A 23,646-nucleotide genomic window follows, 5' to 3' on the forward strand; every position below is an offset into this window, starting at 1 on the left:
AGTTTTTTTTAGTTTGAGTTTTAGTTTGCTGTTTTCTATCCCACACTGCGGCGAAAGGCGAACTTCATCAGCGACTCCATTAGAAGGATTCAGGACTGATGAACCACCACTTCAGCGTGCCACCACTTCTGTACTTCCATAGAAAAGCATAAGTTTTCCTCGATCCTTCCTCCCTCCTCTTCCAACACTTCCGAAATCCTCCACTCTTATTATCCATTTAGTAGGGCGTTCTCTATGGTACAGTGTTCGACGGCAATGACGAAGCAATCTAATGCACTCTTTTTTTTTATTATTCAGGAAGAATGATAAGGTGGACCATCTAGGAGTTCATTCGACAATGACCAGCAGTTCAGAGTGATGAAATGGATAGTCGTTGCAAAAATTCCGCGTTACTTCAAGGATTTGACTCTCGGTCAAACCGACGTGAAGTCTGATGCAATTGTCCAATCGGCTGCGCCTTACGCAAGAGATTCGCTAGCTAAATCGAACGTAGAAGTGAGAATAAGTAAGGTCCCATAGTCCCACTTTGAAGTTTTTTGAAGTTTACGCAACTACGGAAGGTTTCATGTGATTTTGAGCCGACCGTATTGAACTATAAGACCGTAGTTGTGTACGTGGTCACATGCCTGATGGCTGTGACTACTGGATTAGTGCAAGCAGGTTCGTCACGTGCGAGCAACTGCGTCCTACTCGCGTACACGCGCAGATACGCAGACATGCAGACATTTTTTTCCATTTTATCAATTTTATTCAATGTATTCGTCAAAGTTATCGCATAGTTATAGCCAGAAGGAAAGAGGAAACACGCAAGAAGTAGGGATTTTTCCTTGAATGAAGCAACATTCCATACAGTCCAGTGATATTGTTTTTTTTTTGTAACAAACAAACATTTGATGATAAGGACGCGGAGTTCGCGAACTCCGCGGTCATGACGTTCTCTTATCAATCCGAGTGGCCATTCCCGATTTCCCTACCTACGTAGACTTTCAATTTTGGATAAGGTTAACGAGCTCGGCTCGTTAACAAATCACTTTGTTTCTTTTCTTCCTATTTTATTTCTTTGAAACTCTTTTTCTTCGAGGGGACCCCTTTCGTTTATTTTACGAATCAAAAAAAAATCTCGATATGAGATGCACATCCTCAGATCTACTGGTGTCCGTTGAGTGACTAGGACTTTTTTTGTTTTTGTTGTATAGATCCGAGTTCATTCACCTAGTTCTTTCACAAACAGTTGTTCATAATCTTAGGAACGTAAACATATTCGTACTTCCGTAAACATATTATTTGCTGGTGTTTAGAATATTAAAGATGAAGATACGAATTAGTTCAAATGTTCTTGTCTCCTAGAACCTCAGGGTACTTTTGTCTATGTTTTCTATTAGTGTGCTTACGAGGTTTTTAGATGGGACCCTTATTAGCGTGTGGATTTCAGCTTTTTTGCAGTCTTCAGAGGTCTAAATAGAGGTTGATTAGAACACTTTCATGTTTATTCTATCAAGTCCCACACCATCCTAGGTCAGCGTATCGATAATCGAAGTAATAATTAATTAGTAATAATAATATGTAATAATTCAAGGTAGTGAAACTAATAATATAATAGTATATCTAGTAGGGAGGATAATAATAATAATAACAGTAATAATTATAATAATAATGGCAATAATATACGTTTCCTGCACGATCGATCGGACGGTTCGAATCCGCCCTAGCGCCAACCAAGCCTTTCATCCCTCCGGGGTCGATAAATTGGTACCAGATTTGTTCGGGAGGATAGAAACAGTAACTTGATCGTCGGCTGGGCACGCCAAGTCATTTTATAGCCCATCACGCGTTTCATAATCTCAACGATTATGAATTCCAGTAAAATGTGCTGGCGCATCCCAAACGGATTGATACACCAGAGAATTTTTACCGTATATCTAAGTAGGGCACACTAACAGAAAACGAAGACACGATGGCTGTTTTCCATAGATTTTTTTTTGTATCTGAATATTTTTGTAAACATTACAGGATCACACAAAATTGATTTTTCCACGGTCATCGAGGAAATATCGAAGGGGTATGAGGCCACGATCTTATCAGTTCCTAATTGTATTATACCATCGGTTCCACTTCCTACACATGTCACTTTTTACAATGAGTCCATAGTTCTCGCCTGTGTAAGTCGTTGCAGGAAAAACCTGCTTAAGGAGGACCCATGGACATTAGTTCCTGATGTGAACACAAGATATCGTTGCCATTTACCTCCTTTCACGTAAAGTCCTCATAAACTCCATTTTCCTTCTTGATTACAGTACCATATTCTACCGTCTCTTGCCGTTTAAACGTGAAAGGATTTCCATTACAGTTGAACGCAATCGTTTAGACCTACCATTATGCTATTGGATAAGATAGATGACACATTTGGCTTAGTTTACCTCGTTTTGACACCAGTTGTTCTGGGTCCATTCATTGCATGTTGGATTTCACCGCATGTTTATGAGGATACAGTTCACGGATTTGTTAAAGATGGCTACGAAGAGGTTCTTGAAGCATTCAGGTTAGTTTTTGCATAATATTAGATTGAATCATGAATAATTTCCGTTCTGCACTTCGTAGATTTATTTCTTAAAGGCATAACCTCACGAATCTGGAGTGGTGCGGGTTTCAGGTGGGTTATGCCTATACGAGGTATGGAGATTATAGAGAGAGGTATGATTCCGTTCATTTCTTCTTAATTGCCATAAAAACGGCCCGGCAGACGCGGCTTCAGGCGATCCGGCGCGCTATTTTCTACTGCGAGTTCGATTGGAGCGCGCCAGCCTTGTGCACGCACCGCATCTTCTGGGCCGTTTTTTTACGGCAATTAGGAAGAAATGGACGGAATCACTCCCCTCTCCACAATCTACGATCCCATATACTCAGATTCGTGAAGTGATGCCTTTAACAACATAAAAATTAAAAAAAAAATTGATTTTGACGTGATGAGCTTCTCTGGAGATGTGACTTTGAAAGACGAACCCAGATGCGGGAGGAGAAGGTTGCCCTTCAGAATTCGATGTCGATATTTTGATGCTGTTTTCCTCCTAACTCTTTCGTTGTTTCATTCGTGGATTTTTTTTCAAATATTGACTTCAAAATATTGTCGTCGATGTCTGAACGGTTACCCCTCGACAATCCCCCTCTCCCTTCCTTAGTTCGCCTTTCAGGGTCACAATCTCCTCGAGGGGATTTGACAAACCAGTTTGTAACCGCTCGCTCAGTTATCACTCCCTCACCATATACACACTGGATATTTTTTGAGCCGTGGTCGTAGCATTATTACTTTGTTTAAATCCCCAAAGTCTTACATGGCGCAAATGTATTTTTTGATCCTCCATTTTCAAGACGATCAAAAAAAAATCAAGCGTGGTTTAATTTCCTAACTTTTCGATTTTTTAAATGTTATCTTTTTAATTTTTATTTAATTAACGTGCACAACACTAAACTGCTCTCTAAAGCCTAACCAAAGTTCTGCTTGCGTTGCGTTACAAAAATCCCTTATATGGGTAACACATTGTATGCGTAAACAATAATAATAAGTACCATGTACCTCGGCGAAATTTATTTATCACTCAACCTAGTAATTTGCTCGGGTTACAAAAGATGGTATATTTTATCTTACATTATTATTATTTTAACTTATTTATTATTTTATATTATAACTCATAGAAATGACAGACAGAGGAATCTATAAATTTATGGAATTTCGACTCTTCAACCATTTTCATATTTCGAGCACAGTGTCAATGTAACGAAACCGATAACCTTGTGGAGAAAGTTATTTGTTATTTATGAAGTAAATAAATAAATAAATTTATGAATTAACCTAATATTACAGCAAAATATAGGTGTTTTATTCGTGAATTCTAACGAATTTGACGTGGTTAAGGCGGAATTTCGGCGAGGGACTAGAGAGTCAAGGTGCGGCAGTTTCGGTCTTTCACCACGGGAAGCTGGTTGTTGATTTGTGGGGTGGTAAGTTGTGTACAGTTACAGTCACAGTTCTCTTCAAATCCTTCTCAAACGATCCTATCGCTGTATTCAGGATATGCGGATAAGGAATCAAATGTCGCTTGGAAGCGGAACACTAGAACCGTGTTGTTCTCGACAACAAAGGTGATCACAACATTTGATCTACCAGAATTTACACGGGAAGAATAAGGATTAGCTAGTGATTTAATTTATTTGCTCTAGGCAATTTCCGCACTTTGCGTAGCTGTTCTCGTTGACAGAGGTCTGCTCCGTTATGAGGATCGTGTAGCAGATTTTTGGCCCGAGTATGGATCATTTGGGAAAGAAAATACCACTGTAGAGGATGTGCTATCTCATAAGGTTGTTTATAGAAGTTATAAGTGGATAATGCTGTACCAAACTGTAGTAAATAACATCCCCGTTCAGGCAGGATTACCGTATCTTGGAGATCATATCGAGATCAGCGACATAATCGATTTTGAAAATGTTGAAAGAAAAATCGAACGAGCGAAGCCGATTTGGGCGCCAGGTATGCCACCCGGATTTCCGCAAGCGTTGCCCGGACATTATCCTTATTTTTTCGAAGGAAGTGCCACCGGATATCATGCTGTCACCTTCGGATTTATTGTGGATGGAATCATTCGCAGAGTGGATGAAAAAGGTCGCGACTTGAAAACATTCTTCAGAGAAGAGATTGGCAGCCAGTATGGTGAGAATAAATAAATTATTAGCTACATTTGAATTATTTACTGGTGAAAGGCACTATACCACAAATCTGGTTTGGTGAGGGAATCTACCGGAAAAGCTAGAGATGGGATTGTTGATTCCAGGATCCGAGGTGTTTATGTCCATCTCTCCCCAGTTATGGTAAAAAAGAGCGGAAGACTCCGCTATCTACGGTGACTTTAGCTGCAACGCGCCATCCTGTCATGTCATGTGCACGCAACGCATCCAAATGCGAGCGGTCGAGGATCAATGAGGTCTCCTCACCAGCATAGCGGAGTAGAACCGTTATACGCTGTTGATGGGACGGAATGTGTGCATCGAGGAGCTTCCACGCCGGTTTTTAGGACGATTAAGGAGGGATGAACGGAACCAAATCGGGTCCCGCAATCCGGGATCCCATCTCTAACTTTTCCCGCGGATTCCCTCACCACATCAGATTTGTGGTATACTCCCTTTAAAACACTTTTTGTTTGTTCTGAATCGAATAGTCTTGGAAATGGGGCTCATTTTAAGCGCAGAGTTCGGGGGATATTTATAGTTGACAAAAGGGACGGCAACCTCAGCCGTGAGTGGTCGATGGTGCGCGAGCTGCAAGCTGCAGGCGCATGCTACGCGGACATCGCAAGGTGCCTGGCTTGGAGCACGCTCAAGGAAAAGGTAAATTGAGAGGAAACGAAGAAAACAACACGAAAAAAGAAAAAAAAAACTGCGATCGCGCGCATAGGTCAGCAGTGACTTCTGTCGTCCTCACCAAGCAGGGCTTGGTTCCATAGAAAGAATCCCTCTTTCGTTTAGATTTGTCCGTTGACATTGGTGTGTCCCACAACGAAGCGCATCGAGTAGCTCGAGTCACTACACCTACATTTTGGGAATTTCTTCGGGATTGCATAAAGAATCCGAAGCTCATCCCTATGTTGGCTATTATGTATGCTCGGATCGACGATATTGTATGGAGGATTCGTGAGAACACAAAATGGCTTATTATCAATTATGTGAGCGTTTTCGAATTTTCCTTTGTTTCCGGTTTTGGTTGCTCGAATGATTTCTTTTCTTTTTCTTATTTCTGGAATAATCTCTCTTGCGTAACGTTCCACAGTAGTTAAGTGGACTTTTCTTATCAGAAGGGGACCGGTATTATATCTTTCCATTCTCCTTCTTCCTTCGTCGAAAAATGAAAATATTCTTGGAAAGTACTAAGAAAGATCCATTCGTTCATCTTCTCCTGATTCTTGTTCTTCTTGTTTTTCCTTACACGTTTGAAGGCAGCGTCACGAATCACGAAACTGACGATGTTGGGTTCTCGGTTGGCAAATACAGTGCTCGGAGTGTAGATTAGGAGTACGAGCGTGGCCACGCTCAATTTCCTCTGATCGCCTTGAAAAACAGCGTGGGAATCGTTTCATTTTCTACGAGGTACGTTAGAACGCGTCACCATTGCACATATTCCGGTTCCCTCAGCAGCCCATTCATTGGATTTATTTGAACAACCTGCTGAGGAGACTTCATTGATTTTCAATCGTTCGCTCATTGATGCTTCGCGTGTACAAGTATGACGCGTTCTAACGTGCCTCGTAGGGACAAATGCCGTTTCCCACGCCGTTTTTCAGAACGATTGAGGGGCGATGGAGCGAGATCACACTCATACCCGTAGTCTGCACCCCAAATGTTATATTTGCCTACAGAGACCTCAACGTCATCAGTTTCCTGATATGTTGCCTTCAACCAGAAAAACCCTGCGATTTAAATTAAGAGATTTAAAATTTATAAAATTTCAAAGCTAATCGAAAGGTGGATAATTATTTTCTTGTTTTCTTTGGACTTGTTTAATATTCGGATCACATTATGTTTTTGCATTATTCTTCTCTGGGAACACAAGTTTCCTTTCAAATTTTTAATAAAATGAAATTTGAAGCGAGTTCCAAGGTGGTGTACACACAGGGATTGAGTACAAGAAGTATTTTTTTCACTCCTAAATTTTTGCTGCCTCAAGTTTATGAGTTGCATTAGTTGAAGAAATATGGCCGTATTGTGGATGTTTTGACAATTAAGACACAATTCATAATTATTTAGGATACAATGGCAGTGAACGATCCAGATATCCTTGCTCTGCCGATACCGGCCGTTACTGGTGTCGCTAGTGCAGCAGATTTATCGAAATTGTTCTCGTTAACTATCGATGGCACGTTAATAAAAAATACAACATTGGAAAGAATTAGCACGCCCACAGTGGACAATTGGCACTTAGAAAAGGTAGATATTCCTATTTTTTCACTTTCTAAAAATATGTTTTCTCCTCCTAAAATTGTTTCGTCTAAACATCGTTTGTTCAGGTCGCACTATGGCCAATTAGGAAGGGACATGGATTCTTCTACGAGATAAATCCGCTTATGCCGGTAAGTAGTGTAGTAAGTGTAGTAAAATATAGTAAAAATGAAATAAAAATAGTAAATAATGCTTAATGAAGAAAATAAAATAATTTTTCTTAAAATAAATGCTAATAAAATAATAATAATAAAAGTAAGAATAGTAAAATCTTAAAAAAAAATCTCTTTAGTTTAATGGCGAGGGGAGTTTGTTTTTCTCATTCGATGCAGTTCTATAACGTTTAGGCCGAAAATTTCAACATTTTCCAGAAGAGTGAAGTGACAGCAAAGTGTTTATGTGGAATTTTCCCTAAATTCCCCTAATTTTTCTATTACTCTAAATCCCATAGACAATCTCCCCTCCCTCCCCATAGATAAATCAGCTAGATAAGGTGAGCGCTATCAGTATTATCATCGCTATCTGTGAATTGTTTCACTTATTTGTTTTTCTTATAGTGTTTTGTTGTTTAAAATTAGAAAAAAAAAACTCGTTAGAAAACCATCGGTAAGCAAAAAAGGCTAGGGTAACAAAAATTATGTGTGTTTCCATGCAAAAATGAAACTGTGCACTTCCCAGTGGGATTTTAGGGCAGACAGAAATTTCCTTTCCACCTACACTATATTATTTATTTCGAACTACACCTATTTTAAAATTTAAACAAAGGTAATTATAATAATAGTGATTAAATTTTGATTTAATTTATCATAATTATAATTACTAATAATAATTACAAGAAAGTAATAATAATAAGTAAATTTAGTAGGAATTTGCTTACCTCTTTGTAATCTACACCTTTGGTAACATTTCTAGGAAAGAGAGTAGGGGAAAGTAAGTTCACGTGAATAAACTCTCAGCTATTCGTAGCAACTAAATTCGTTTTCAAAAAATAAAATCAAATACTTATTAAAATCAAACACAAAAAATATTCTTACTATTTATTATTAAAATCAAGTAAAATCATTATTTATTATTAAAATCAAATAAAATTTATTATTAAAATCAAATATAATAAATAAACAAATCAACTACTTATCAAATTACTTAAAAAAAACTAATTACTATCAAATCTTTACCGTTAATCTTACCTAAAATTATTTTCTATCAAATCGTAGTTTTGATAGTCTAATTAATTTAATTTCTTCGTTAAATTAAATTAAATTTTAATCTTGTATATGTACTGTTTTTCGACTTCACATCGAAACTTTTCTGGAATTACGAGTGAAATGATGAAACAATGAAAAAAACGTTGAACGTTCTGATGCTATCGTATCTCGCGGCGCTATTAACTCCTCCTTTTTAAATTTGATTCTAAAAAAAGATTTTTTTTAAAGATTTTTAATAATTTAATTTTCCAATTAACCACTTTTTAATTTTTTTTAAAAATAATTTTCGAGTTTTGGTGTTTGCATATTTATTGCCGGTGATTAACTCCTCCTCTTTTTCAGGGAAAATTCATTTTTGGTCATCCTGGATACGGTTGTCAGTTCTTAGTTGTGGATCCGTGGAATCATCTAAGTATAGCATATGTTTCAAACGGGCTCAAGACAGGAACCGGAGAGATATGTACGACTTATATGCGGCTACAAAGAGCAATTTACAGTGTTCTACGAACATTGTAGTGTTTTCGTTTTTGTTCTGTCTCATCTTTTTGTTTCTTTCGGGTGGTAGTAGGTCCTGCGACGAAGAAGTGCTGAGATTTCTAATAATAACATCGATTACTTAATCCTAGTGACCGATACCGATTTTATGATTTCACTGATGATCTCATTCCTTAATTCTTGTATTGTTGATTTTTTTCTTGAATATAATTTAGTTCATTTTTCTTCGAACTATTCCTTGACTCCGACAAAATCTCTCTTTTTGTCCATCGTCAGGTGTTTTTATAAGTGTAGTGATTTTTTCTTCAGAAAATGAGATCCTGTAGGTTTTTCATTTATCATCTACTTGTTTATCAATTTGTTTACATTTCTATAGGGATAAAGAATGATTGTATGAGGAACATTCAAATTACAGATTTGTATTCTAGGAAAATAGAATAAAAACATAAAAATGGAAGAAGGGACTTGGTAGTTGAAAGCAAAAATAGGAATATAAATTAAAAAAACCAAATAATAAAAAATAAATAGCAAAAGGCACGTGCTTAGCACGTGCTTACACGAGATGTCCTATAAGTGATCGCACCGATGTGATTTAGTTCCGTTACAAGGAATACTGTGGGCAAGCGGCTAGAGTTACTGTAAAGGGTGATGGTCATTTTTTTGATAATACTATAGAATCCTTAAGTCTAGCCCACCCTTCTTTTCAATAGCACAAAATTCCAATGGATCACCATGTAGGAGCCCTTTAAAAACTCAGGAACCAAGTTATGAATTAGGGTGAACATGGAAATGCACCACAATCCACGTCTATGAACCGTCTATGAACAGAAGGTTACTTCCAGCCGTCTCATCCCTCGTACGATTTAAATTTTGCTTTTGTTAGTAGTTAAATCCTGCTAATATAGACATAATGTCGAAATTGTGTCAACCAGAGAAAGTGGATAAGAAAAGGTGGTATCGCAGGTCCGATAAAGAGGAGCCGGACCCTCCTCAGGAGATGAAGGGGGTCTACTTCATGGGGTGCAGCTTAAAGGCATCACCCCAGGAATCTGAGGTGGTACGGATTTCAGGTGGAGTATTCGTGTACGGAATCGTAGATTATGGAGAGAAGGGTGATTCCGTCTATTTCTTCCTAATTACCGTAAAAAGCGGCTCGGAAGATACGGCTTCGAGCGTTCCGGAGCGCTATATTCTACGAGTTCGATAGTAGCGCGCCAGCCTTGTGCACGCGCCGCATCTTCCGGGCCGTTTTTTACGGGAATTAGGAAGAAATGGACGGAATTACCCTCCTCTCCATAATCTACGACACTGTGTAGGAATACTCCACTTGAAATCCGTACCATCTCAGATTCGTGGGGTGATGCCTTTAAATGATAAGGATCCCTTTGTGAACCGTACGAAAGAAAAGGGGGTCCTTTCGAAAACCAACCGTACAAAAGTGAAGAGGGTCCCTTGTCCAACCGTCCAAAAGTGAAGGTGGTCGGCTCCTATTATCGCATTTATGGGTGGCATGGCCCAAAAAAGACAGATTTCTTTTTTTTTTCCTTTTTTCTTCAGTTATAACAGTTAAATTTATTAAATTCTGCTTGATACTAGAGCTCGCAACGATTTTTTTGAAAATCATAAAAAAAAAATCCCATAGCAATTACACATTTAATCCTGGCACAAATACACGAAAAAAATACATCAATTACGAAGTGTGTGCGCTTAATTTTATTAGCGACAAAGCCGATGTATCATATAAATACAAAGCCAATACAAATAATAAATAGTACGATTTTATTGCCAAAGCAGAACATCGTATTTTTCCAGAAAATACTATAGTGATGGTGATTTTTTTTTCTTAAAGCACCTGAGAGGCACAACTGAAAACAAAAGCGAAACACCGACTAATCTCATTATAAATCATTGAAAATTAATAGAAATGTGGTCAGTTCCGTGAAATTTATGGATCAATAAAGACCAAATATAGTATATGTATATATTAACCTAATATGAGAATCCATGATACAGTACACAATTAATATAATTAATGTTAGGAAATACCGCGCACATAAACGTACCGTAGGACGTAGAAAAATTTTCTTTTTGCTCGTAGCTTCTGCTTAGATTCGAAAATCGTAGCATCTCGACAAAGTGGCACTGGAGGAGAAATTTTCCGAAGTGAGTCTACTACCTCAATCCGTGAAATGAGGTGCTAAGATTTCCGAACAAGAAAACAAAAAAAAGCGACGATTTCCAACCGGTACTCAAGCAATGCTCGTTTGATAATCGATGTACACGTTTTCAATTCTTATACGTACGTATTCTAATGCGATAAGGATTCGAAGGCCCCATCCGGGAGATTAAACAAGTACAGCGGCCAAGTATGACTGATTTCTTCTTCTCAACGGTCTCGTTTCTGTTTCTTACTGATCGCTTGCTCGTTCAACTGGCGGCCACAAATGTTGGATCCTGAAAAGATCCGAATGTAGAGAAAGATCCAAATGTAGAGAACTTTTTTTCGCTGATGTGAATGTTTTTTTTTTATGATTTCAGAACTTTCTGTCACAATTAGACTCTCGTTAATCCTCCTAAACTCATTACTTTTCTCTTTTTTTTCAACTGAACATGAATGAAGATTACAATTTAAATTCGCACTTCTATAGATTTTTTCTATTGATTACTATTGATTTTTTTGTGGCTGAAAAACTGAATGTAACTGACTATTCTATTCCGTATTTCTACTGAATTTTCCTGCAGATACTATGGACGTTTTTTTTTCGATGGCACCGACCATTGAAACATCTTTTGTAAGGGGAAATTTAATTTTGATAGGAAATTCAATAAAAGTCTACTATAAGAATGGGAAGGGATTCGAGCCAGATTTGTGGCGCTAGACAACTCCTGCTTTTTGCACGGCTGCGATAATACGCCGTCTCACATTTCACTGGCTGTTCGTGAGCATTTTTCCAAAAAAAAAAACTCGATCCGTATAGTTCCACAACCACCGTATTCGCCTGATTTAACACCGCGTGACTTCTTACTGTTCAATGGTTTGAAAAGACCACTCAGAGGACAAAAGGACAGAGGTTTCGAGTCCACAAAAGAGATTAAACGTGAATCGCTGCGTGGCCTGAGGGCCTATTTTGGAAATCTCGTATTCAATAACTGCTTCGACAACTAAGAAAAAAAAGTTGGTTCAAGTGTTTTTCCTCGGAGGGGTTGAGGGTTACTTTGAAGGAGAAAAAACAGATTTGGGAGAATAAATAAGGATTTTGAGGTTTGAAAACAAATCCACCTCCAATTTGATCCTAGTAGTTATTGCACAAGAATTCGTCCACGATATTATAAAGCTTATTTACTACCGAAATAATAGCAATTTTAAAAAAAATAACACCTACGTTAGCTGCCAATTCGTTCAGTTTATTCGCCAAACACTCGTTGAATCGTGTTGCATGATCCGGTGATATGAAACTGAGCAGCTCACGAGCGTTACGGAAATAACGTGTATGCAAGTCGACCTGAAATAATAAGGATAACTATTCCTAGTTAGGATATCTCCAGGCTATTACGATATCTAGTTATTTATTTATTTTATTTTTATGATTATTATTTAGTTTTATATCTTTTCCTAATGGTCAAAAAATATATTATTATTGTTTACATAGCTTTTTATGGATTTGCTTGTAGCTGTGGGCAAGATTGGTGTTGATATTCATTAACAGTTAACATTTCGGCGTTTTCATTTATTATTATTTATATTATTTATGGGAAAAGTGCATTAGTTATGGGAAAATCCAGTAGAAATAACGGGCGTTTAATCGTTCAAGGAGATTAGGAAAGCTAGTGAATCCTTTCGCCTGAGGCGCCCTTCCTCCCACCCGTTCAGCCAGAGTTCCTGACGGACTCCCCCGTTCTAGGTTAAGTTGGTCACCCCAAACCCTGGTAACTGTAGCGTTCTTGCTAAAAATTCAAAATTCAAGATTTCAAATTTCAAGGTGTAACAACACTTTTTTCTTTTGCTCAATCAGATGACTTATTTTCAGGATATCTTTTTCAAGAAGAGGAAGTTAAAGAAAGTCTTTGCTTGAAGATTTTTTATCTAATGTTCTTGCTCTACTGTATCGTTCTGGATTCCGGAAAAAAATCTCACGTGAGGATTTCTCCACTTTCTGTAGCAGGAGAATAACCTGTCAACCCATCACACAATATTCTATGAATGGTCAACCTTGCTGCATAAAACTTAGGAATTCGAAAACGAAATTCTAACAAACCGTTCTTTTTTTTCTTTTTTATGGCATACCTGCAGGTTTCTTGAAATGCAATCAAAAATAAACATAAACAAATATTTCCAATATTCCTTTACCTTGGTGTAATCTCCATTCATGCAATCAGTATGCGATGAAGCGATCCTCCAACCTTTCAGGGTCAGTTCCAAGGTGTATGGTTGACCTAGAAGTAATATTAGTAAGGGGAGATAATTATAGAGGGATGGAGGCAATAGATTGAAAAAGTTGGAATTTTTTCCCTCTACCTAAACGATACAATTTTAAATCAGTCTCCCATAAAGCTCCTCAGCAGGTAGCGGAGGTCAATCCAAATAAAAATACACCGCATTATGTAATAATTACAAGAAAAGGTTAAAATTTGCTTTAAAAAAACCAGTAAAAAACTTTAATGCTTTTTACTAGCAAAAAGGTAAAAAATGTGCGATGAAAAGAAGCTCGTACCTTCTTGTGTTTTTACGTTGACAAAAATCAGATCGCTTGTTCTAGGCAACATCTCGGAGACACTTATATCCTGCACTTCATGCGACAGTTCATGCACAGCAGCTATCGCTTCCAATTCCAATGGTCCACCTGCCTCATTTCGAATTACACCTCCTTCCTGAAGTATCAGATCATAAAAAAAGGATAGAAGCTAAAGTTAAAAAGAGTTGACTAAAAAAAGGTGTTAAAAAATAGAAGATGTTAGGAATGAATAGAAACAAATGAAAATGAAAACCCTCTGAATGATTACCCCACAAGAATACTAGAAGTACTGAAATTAAACACTACAGTAACGAATCGTTTCGTCAACGTCAAAGACAGTCCACTTTTAGACCAACCTTTTTTTGGGCTCCTCAGTACTAAAGGGAGGAGTCTAATCCAAAAACAAAATAGGGAGTGGTATGCAATAGTAAGCAGAAATTGAAAATTTGTGGATAATAAATAGAAGAAGGAGAAACAACTAAAAATGTTGCAAATCAACGGAATGGAAACGAAAATCCTCTGAACTCGTTTTTTCCACAAGAGTAATAAAAATACTGTAATCAAACACTACAATAAGGGTTTTACCATTAAAATCAGTTTATTTCGAACGGGATACTCGAGCTACCATAACTAAAAATAATAGTACATGTATTAATAATAAAAATTAATATTAGTATTTACTTCAATAATAGTTCATAAATTAGTTCCAAATTACTCAGGTCGAAATCGTGCTTGGAACTGATCCATTTTACTCATTTTTATCCATCTCATCCATTTTATCCAACTCATTTTATTCTTTGTTTTGCTTGCTCACTTTCTACTTACTGCTTGGTATTTGTTTTTGCTATATCCTCTTTGGCAACAAACTTGAGCCTAATAAATGAATAAATAAATAAATAAATGAATAAATAAATAAATAAATAGATAAATAAATAAATAAATAAATAAATAAATAAATAGAATGATATTAGTCTTTTCTAACGTCACTCAACTGCATCGAATCCGACTATTTGTAAAAGTGCGCAACTTCGAAGTCAAAATAAATAAATTGTAAATTTTGGAACACCAGTAGTGAGGGCAGAAAATGTTACCTACTATCAGCAACGCGAAAGAGCTTACACTGTGTCGTATTTTGCTTTTTCTATCACTTTAATCAGTTAAGAAGTTTTAAAATGTGTAGTTGTATACTCATGATAATATCTGCGATAAATGAATGTTCTGCTTTTTCAAACCACACGCATAAACAAAAAAAAAACATAAGCAAAATGTTGTACTCTTTGGGTGATTTTTCCATCTACATGGCAATTTTTTCAGGTTTTATTGTTATTGTTATTACTGTCATTGTTATCATTTGTGGTGCTATAATAATAATATTATTATTATTGTTATTATTTGTGGTATTCTTATCCTTATTTTTCTTTGATCATTAGAATGAATGTCAATTTGATGAGAACTGTAATTATTATTCGACTTTTTGTCCTGGAAATATTACGGATCACGACGGTACGGGTGATACATGGTTCTGGTTTACTACGTAAACCTCAGCAAAACCCCCCAAATAAAGAAAAATTATCCACGATCCAGACAACATTTACTTAGTATGATTGATGCAGTGGGATCGGAGTCGAAACAGGTTTCCCCTTTTCAAAAAGCAATAAATTTAATAGCGGGTAATACCTGAATGTGACGTTTTCTATTCATATTTGCGATATCCTCCAACGAAAGTGGTGTCCTGAATCAAGGAAAAATTTAGAAGCACTTCAAAACCATTTGAACCACCTTGTGCACTCAAAATTCATGCTTTCCTCGTATGTGAACCAAAATATAGAAGAGGACCAAAAAAAATCACCTGATTGCGCTGTTTTTATGGATAAAGTTCGTGACAAGTTGTTGTGGATTTACCCAAAGATTTTCGGCGGGAACATCCGGGAAGGAGAATTGGCCCTCTTGTGTAGGTGAATGAGCACGAGAGGTGTGATAAACATGTGCAGCTGCTGTCCATCGAGCGGAACTGGAGGGAAAAATCAATTCTTTTTTTTCGTACGTATTCTAGAATCCAGGAACTTTTTCTCCATCCAGGTAGAACATTTCTTTTCTAATTTCTTTGTGATAAATGTCTCGGATTAGACCTACTCTTGTTGTTTGTAGAGGGGAGAGACGCCCAGTGAATCGGCGAGAGTGTTCGCCGATAACGATCCAAGCGGGACCGATCCGCAAATGCATGGTGGGGATTGATAACCTCCTTTGATCATAATTGGTGAATGACTCGGTGTCGGTGGAGGTGAAGACGTTGCAGAATGGGACATTATGAGCCGGATAGATATAGTTCTTGTTTAATCTAAACGTAAAGCTATGAGTGAAGCGAAGGAAATAGGAAATGAAAATGAGGAAAAGATGAGGTAAAGAATGAGGAAATAATCAGGCGAGGACGTTAACGAACATGAAAAGAAGATATTCCGACTTAGGAGGAGAAAATAGCATCATCCTTATACATTACGACATTATTAATGCTATTATTATTATTATTATTATTATTATTATTATTATTATTATTATTATTATTATTATTATTATTATTATTATTATTATTATTATTATTGTCGTTTATTTATTATTACTGTTACTATAAATACTACGTTACTACAGATGTAACAATAAATATATTTATATAAATGCTACTAATATAACGATGAATAAATAAATAAATAAATAAATAAATATGTATATAGATGTTATAAACAATTTAAAACAAACAACAAACAACATATAACAATTTTGTATGCTAAAAGTATTAATAGAAGAACAATTTAAATTCTAAACCAATCAAGAACTTAAGGATGATACATTCGAATAAGAAAGACCATATGGGACCCAAAACGTTGTCGATCAATGTCTTGAACGACCAGACAAATCAGCGGTTCATGATGCATGATTCAAAATAATCTGAAGTAATCCTGATGACAGTTTCAATGTATTTCCGTTCTGTTTTGAAGACGAGCAATTCGAACCAAAGATTAGCAGTTTTTTCAAACGAACAAAAAATTTTTAAAAATTGAAAAGAAAACATGAAAACTTGGTCATAAGATAGATTATTTATTTTATGCAGCAATATTCTTGCAAAGATTTCCTGCAAATTTTCGATTTTCTTGAAAAGTTTGCTTTTTCATGGATAGGATGCTCGAAAATTCAAATGAATTCATGCTCCCGAAATAAACCAGCAATATTTTTGGTAGTTAACATTTAGAGCATAACATATGTATGTACTATTTTAATGACATTGAAAACAATTTAAAAACATTGTCCGTCAAAACAATGTCCTTTGTTGCAATAAAGTCCGGATTGGAAATGTGAATTTTCCGAATCGAGACTTTATCGATTAGATTATAAAATTAACAGGTCTTCTTTCATATGTGAAGTGTTTCAGAATTTCACCAAGATGATGGAAAACACTTTTCGTGAACATGCATGGGCTGTCAAAGTTGCTGGTTCCCTGTACTTCCACCAGTATTGATTTATTGATTCGTAATCGAAAGTGAATCACTAGCGGAAGCATTAGAACAAAAATCTGCTGCATTGGGAGCTCAATGGTGTAGGTATCTGACAATAATATAACAGTAAATCTAATACATAAATAAATATACAAATTAATAATATATAACAAATAATATTCATAATAGTATGTAATAATGTATAATAACATTTATATAATAAATAAAAATACTGATAAATAACATATAATAAATAGTATACATAATATTATATGTAATAATATATAATAAATACAAAAACAAATATTATACAATAAGTAATATGCATAATATTATATTTGATGATATAATAAATAATTCCACAAATAAATAACATATAATAATAAATAATACATGTGGTAATATATATATATATATATATATAATAAACATATTGTGCAAAAATATAACACCACTTTTCTAAAGAACTGCTCCGAACTACAGTTCTGACGTAGGGAAGGTTGAATCTGGACGATCCTTAAAGTCACGAACTGAAAGAAAGTTCCAGACGATTATTTGTGGATGGAAACCTAGCTGATGAAGCTTGCAAGCTTGTAAACTAATTTACAGCCCGACGCCTTGTCAACACTTAAAGAGAAGAAGAAAAGCTGAGATTTATTAGATTCACATGATCCCCTTAGTAGTGTCGTTGAATAATTCAACGCATGATAAATGCATAAATCCAGGAAATAAAGGAAATAGGATTTTAACTAAATCCAGGATTTGCCGTAATTTTGGGGAAACAAATAAGTTTTGAGGGTTTTTTTTCTTGAACTTCGAAGCTTTGTTCCTAGAAATTGTTGCAATGTATTTTCTTCAAAATATTGCCCATCGTTAGCTACAATTTTTCTCCATCTTTCAGGCAACATACAGATTCAACGTAGAGAAAAATTCCTCGCCAAAAATTTAAAGGCGATCCAAGAGGCTATATTAGATTTTCTTCTCCGAAATTTTCAGAAGATGACCTTCAATTTCCTCGAGGGTTCTTCTTTCGTTCTACAAAGACAAAAAATAAAAGAAAACATAAGTGCATTCTTTTCGGAAGTGGATTACTTTGAAGGGTAATTCAAAACAAAGAGTCTGCTTACTGCTTATTTAAAAAGGGAAAAATCGATTATAGAACTCGAAAAAATGTAATGATGGATCTGAATGGGAAGCAGGTGCAGTCAAAATTCGCGCCTCTTGAGATTCCCTGACTCTATGGAATCACTAACGACGATAAGAGGAATTTCCAAGGAAGGAACAAGGAATTTCCATTTGTACCAGTGCCAGAAGATTCTCGAACTTTTAGGAGTTCACAGATATTTATCACAAAACAGAACATTTCGGGTAAAATTTAGGTGGTGGGGGAGGATCTATCGCTCTCCTCTTTCCGGAAGAAAATATCCAAGTCAGCAGTGGCCCTAAAACCTAGGCATTCGTCTGAGAGGATCTATCACATGTAGGCTAAAGCTACTGAGAGAAAAATTGAAAACAGAGCTTCCAGAAATGAAATCACAGTTGACTGCACCCGCCCCGCCCCAATTACATTTTCTCCGAGCATTTTTTGATCCCGAACTGTTTCTGCAGAAATTTCCACGGGAAGAAGAACCAAGTGACGAATGGAGGGGTCCAAAAAGTATTTAGAAATAATTAAATAATTAATGCATAGGAAACTGACAGAAAAAAACAGCAGTCAGCTGTTCTTCCAGCGAGTATCCTCGAAAATACACGAACAAAAAAAATAAATATACAAAATAAAAAATACATGGGCTATGAGGGTGATCAGTCAGCTCATATAGATGCCAACGATGTTTATGGATAAGAAAGTATCTGTTTCTGAGCAAAAAAAAAAGAACTATCAGAAAACTTTCACGAATGCGATCAGAAATAAACGGGCATCACGTGAAAATCCGTTTCTGGTGAATGACAGTTCAATGGATGTTCAATTCAAAAAAAAAAAAAATCAAGAGCACATCGCATGAAAATGAACAAAATAGGATAATTCATAAACGTCAAAACGCAATATAATCGGACGCTATATAGAGGATTTGCGATCGCATTGATTCGAATTGCATTTTAAATAAAATTAATGGAAAAGGTCCCATAAAAATAAGCCAAATCTGACGAGATACTCAACGTGTTGAAGAGGGTCCCATCGCTCCTTTTTGCACACAGTCAAATCAAAACGTCAATGAAGCTCAGTGCAATTGCGTCAGCAGCTACACTCGATGCGATGAAGCGCGTAGCGGTATTCGGATCGACCGGAGGACCCTTGCCGGCGCCACTGATCGCTGCTGCAGTTCCCTGGCAGGTCCCACCTCGATACGATCCCAACAGCAGCAAGCTTCACAGCGAAATAGCAATTTCATGCATAATTGGGTGTTTCTAGGAGCAACGCTCGAGAAATTGCTTCTTTTTTTCGCGCGGATGACGCGAATGGACTTCGGAATGGGGAGTGAATGGCAGCTGAACGCCATTTCTGCAGGATGATTTATCTCTGGATCCAATGGTTTCCGTTCCAGAGCCACCAGAGGCTGACAGGGCTCGTCACTTAGAAACCCTAACTGAATTTAACTCAAATAAAACGGATATAGAGAGGTCGTTGTCACCTTGTCGGAACTGCAACGCCCTCATTCATAAATAAATGAGTAAATAAATAAATAAGTAAATAAATACTACCAATTATAGTTAATAATTGTATTTTATAATGAATATATATACATGATTTTTTAATAATAGTAATAATAAATTAATAATAATAATTTAATTAACTTTTTTTAGTAATAATAATAAATTAATAATAATAATTTATTTTTTTTTGATTTTACACTTTCCTAACTATACTAATACCAGAGATAAAATGATATAAAATGAACACTTAAATACGCACTACTAGGTGACTTTTTATTTGAAAAATAAATATCGAAAAATGAAAAATAAAAATAGTAAATATTCTTAGGAAAATTTATTTTTTCAACAAAAAAAAGTTAAAACCTAAAACTTAAACTTGAAAGTTAAAACCTTATTACTATTAAGAATTTATTCTGATTATAAATTAAAAGAAAAAAAAAACAAAATATAAAAGGAAGAAGATATATCAAACACAATCAGCTAAAAGTTTAGTAACAATGATGCAAAAAAATTTAAAAGCAAAAAAGATAAAGTTTAAATCTTCTTCATTTTTTTCTTTTTTTTAAACTTTTTGCCCTTCTGTCTACTTCAGCACATGAAACCCCAACAAGCGCTGGAACGAACGGATATTATTTTTTTTTTAAATCCGGAAATGCTAAACCGAAAAAACGCAGGAACGGAAGAATTTCATTTTTTTTTTAATCTGGAAGTGCTAAAATAGTCTAAATAAGCGTGTGGCCGCTATGGCGACAGTGGGTTTAAGGTACATATTTTTAATGTCGCACGTACGGAGACAAAACTAAGTGCAAAGGGTTCAAAATTATTTTTTTACCAATCGATAAATATCTAATGTAAGAAAAAAAAGTATTATCTAATGTAAGCGAACTTGTTAATGGAGCATTTTAAAACATTTTTATAATATATTTACGGTATGCTATGTATATTTATAGTATTTTGGAGTTTACCAACTTACACACATTTAAACTCTACAAATACTGTTAATATATATATATATATATATAATACTATAAATATACTACAAAAATGTTTTAAAATGCTCCATTTAATTTGAGTTGCGTAGTTTATATGCATGAGTTTATGGAGTTTATAAAAACATATATTTTTAATAGTATTTATAGAGTAAGACGAAATAGTCGAGAAAAATGGTCGCTGTTCTCTCAAAAATAAAACAAAGATCTCTTTTTTTCTGGAAGCTGTATCTTCTTCCTTTTTTCTCTTATTGCCTTGGCTTACGTGCCATAGATCTTTTAAGATTAATGCTTAGGTGATTTGAAGGCCCCAACTGACTTCGTTATTCACTTCCAGAAAAAAAGAGTGCGGTTCAGTGCCCATTCTCCCTCTTAACAGCACTTTACCCATTTAATGTAAGTGGAGCCGTATCTATTGGAGAATTTTTTAACATTTTTATGGGACAGGAAGGCGAAGTGGTGATGTCATGTCATAGATCTTTTAAGATTAACGCTTAGGCAATGTGAAGGCCCCAAGAAAGAAATACTTCCAGAAAAAAAAACAAAGAAACGCCCCAACAACACTTTACCCACTTAACGTGAGCAGGAGACCTCTCAATGGAGAGGATTTTTGAAAATTTTTATAGGGACAAGAAGACGAAGTGGTGATGTCATGTTATAGATCCTTTAAGATTAATGTTTAGGCGGTCTGAATGCCAGAGAAAATAAGAAATACTTCCAGAAAGAAAAAGGAACGCCCCCAACATAAATACTTAAATACATTAATTACTTAATGTGAGCAGGAGACCTCTTAATGGAGAGGATTTTTGAAAATTTTTATAGGGACAGGAGTGGTGAAGTGGTGAAGATAAATAGCCGTCGCTATCAACAATAAATGTTGGAGGCATTTGCTGCGTAGCTACGGCTGTGCTGCTGCTGCTGCACATCAATGCCAGCTTGAAAACACGTGAAAAAGCACATGCATCGCACGCGTTCGCGTCCGGATGCGACTGCATCCGGAAAAATAAATAAAAACCCTGCAAAGCCGAGTTCCAAGGACCGCGAGAAGGACAAAGAAGAACGCAGCCGTTTCGAACGTCAGCCGCAGGAAATTCTAGAACGTCGCCATTCTTCTTTTTGCGATGAGTAGCTTGGATGCTTGATTGATTGATTGATTGATTGATTGATTGATTGGTGATAGATCTACTAGAAGGAAACTTACAAGCGATTTTTCTTTCACAAGTTTCAAATGAAAATATAATGAAATGAAATAATAAAAAATATTACATTTAATATAAATATAGAATAATACATAATAATACAAAATTAGCTAAAGCATAGACTTTGAAATTTTCCGTAAAAATTTTGAAAAAACACACAATGAATGAAATCAAAAAATAAAATAGAACGTTAAAATTAAAAATATGTATACAATATCAAAAAAATAGAATATAAAATAGAATTTTTGTCCGAGTTACACCGAGAAAAACTCACCAAATCGCTACGAATGATGTTTTGATGGAAATTTGATAAACAAAGAGAGCAAAAATGAGAATTTTAGAAGTACGTAAGAGGAATTTCTACACAATTTGGATGTCCACAGTAATTTTTCAGCGACACCTTCATCCGGATGAGTGCAGCTGCAAAAGATCAAAAGATCAAGTGTGCAGAAAATCGATGAATCTCAAAAGATGCAATTCTCATTGAAAAATGAAGCTAAATCAGCCTCAGGAGCGATACAGTGGAAAAATTTAGCGGATATGAAGCGCGAATTGTTTTTCGTTTATATCGCTGAGGAAATATTAAAGAATTGATGGCAGAATATATAAAAAAAAAGATGAAATAAATGAATAAAACGGAATAATGAAACGGAGATGAGTATCTTTGAAGCGTAAATGATCTGTATGAACTTTATTTTAGCTTAATTAGAAGTTTTTTGGCTTATAATGAGAACCGTATGAATGTACTACTCTTTTTTATGGTGTATATTTTATATTATTTGTTTTTTGTGTATTCTGTTCATACAAATAGATAGATAACCATATGATGAATAAATAAATAAATAAATAGATAAATAAAATGAAATAAATAAATGCAGGTACAATTGTAAGAGGCAAAAAAGAGACAGAGGATCAAACTCGCACACACAACATCGGGGTGAGTCCAAGTCAACGTATGACGCAATTCGTACACTCATGGTTAGCCATGAGTAAAATGAATGAATGAATGAACGGATGAATGAATGAATGAATGAATGAACGGACGAATGAATGAATGAATGAATGAACGGACGAATGAATGAATGAATGATTGATGAATGAATGAATGAACGAATGAATGAATGAGTGAATGAATGAACGAATGAATGAGTAAATGAATAAAGAAAATAATAATGCAGCCACTATTAAGAAGAGAAAAAGAACGAGGATCAGAACGTGGACACATCAACGACCATCCGAATCGTCGTAGTCCACGTCAGAATATGATGCAATTCGCGGATGAGTCACACGCCGGGGAATCACGTCGAGGCCGAATGTTTTTTTTTTCTTCTCCCCCTGACGAGTGGGATGTGTGGGAGTAGCGATGTTTATATGATCCCAGGCCTGATCTAGCCCAGAGTCCAGAAATGAAAATTTCCCCACACGTAAAATACAGTAATGAAGAGGAGATGAGGTTAAAATTCCCATGGGGAGCACCTGAGCACCACCACCACAGCACTGCTCGTCGTCGACATTCGCCGACGACCGACAATTGCCCCGTGAATCGTCGGGCTCCTCCTCGTCGTTCGTTGGGTTCTCGGATCGATTTCGGCCGCCAATGTCGACATCGCCGACATACACACACACAGTCGGTCCGCAGGCAAGCAGGCAGGCAAGCCAGGATGATGACAGCTGTGCAAATAGACAAATGTGTGTGTATGTGTGTTTCTTCGTACAAAACACCTTAGCTTTTGTTTGTACCGCATCATGGAAAAAGGAATGATTTTAAAATATTGTTTTATTAATAGAAACGTGTCACGTGTGAATGATGGCGTGATTAAGTGCAAAATTTTTTGATCTTTTGAATTGAATTGAATTTTTTGATCTACCCTCTGCTCCCCGAGCGAAGGGTCGTCAACGACCAT

At 36.0% G+C, this 23,646-nt stretch overlaps 3 protein-coding genes across 4 annotated transcripts; 1 reads left to right on the plus strand and 2 right to left on the minus strand.

The window, feature by feature from the left end:
• Positions 1-357: 357 nt before the first annotated feature.
• On the plus strand, positions 358-8,702 carry RB195_000383 (uncharacterized protein; the record flags this gene model as incomplete). 2 transcript variants are annotated; one of them, XM_064196691.1, is made up of 13 exons in its annotated part: positions 358-495; positions 561-660; positions 902-1,001; positions 2,366-2,539; positions 3,911-3,996; positions 4,067-4,137; positions 4,216-4,353; positions 4,420-4,522; positions 4,580-4,702; positions 5,515-5,711; positions 6,790-6,969; positions 7,050-7,112; positions 8,529-8,702. In XM_064196691.1, the coding sequence occupies 13 exons, from the start codon at positions 358-360 to the stop codon at positions 8,700-8,702; spliced, it is 1,647 nt and encodes a 548-aa protein (XP_064052572.1). The 2 variants fall into 2 exon arrangements, with proteins under 2 accessions (XP_064052572.1, XP_064052573.1); XM_064196692.1 differs by lacking the exons at positions 358-495; positions 561-660; positions 902-1,001 and having other exon boundaries at positions 2,376-2,539.
• A 2,406-nt stretch (positions 8,703-11,108) lies between these two features.
• Positions 11,109-15,720, minus strand: RB195_000384 (uncharacterized protein; the record flags this gene model as incomplete). Its single annotated transcript, XM_064196693.1, has 7 exons — positions 11,109-11,135; positions 12,065-12,184; positions 13,030-13,115; positions 13,394-13,550; positions 15,092-15,146; positions 15,264-15,425; positions 15,548-15,720. 7 exons carry the CDS (start codon positions 15,718-15,720, stop codon positions 11,109-11,111), a joined length of 780 nt encoding a protein of 259 aa, XP_064052574.1.
• Positions 15,721-22,966: 7,246 nt separating this feature from the next.
• Positions 22,967-23,646, minus strand: RB195_000385 (uncharacterized protein; the record flags this gene model as incomplete). Its single annotated transcript, XM_064196694.1, has 2 exons — positions 22,967-23,413; positions 23,611-23,646. The coding sequence occupies 2 exons, from the start codon at positions 23,644-23,646 to the stop codon at positions 22,967-22,969; spliced, it is 483 nt and encodes a 160-aa protein (XP_064052575.1).

Source organism: Necator americanus, chromosome IV (genome assembly GCF_031761385.1).
Source record: "Necator americanus strain Aroian chromosome IV, whole genome shotgun sequence".
Taxonomy (NCBI): Eukaryota; Metazoa; Nematoda; class Chromadorea; order Rhabditida; family Ancylostomatidae; genus Necator; species Necator americanus.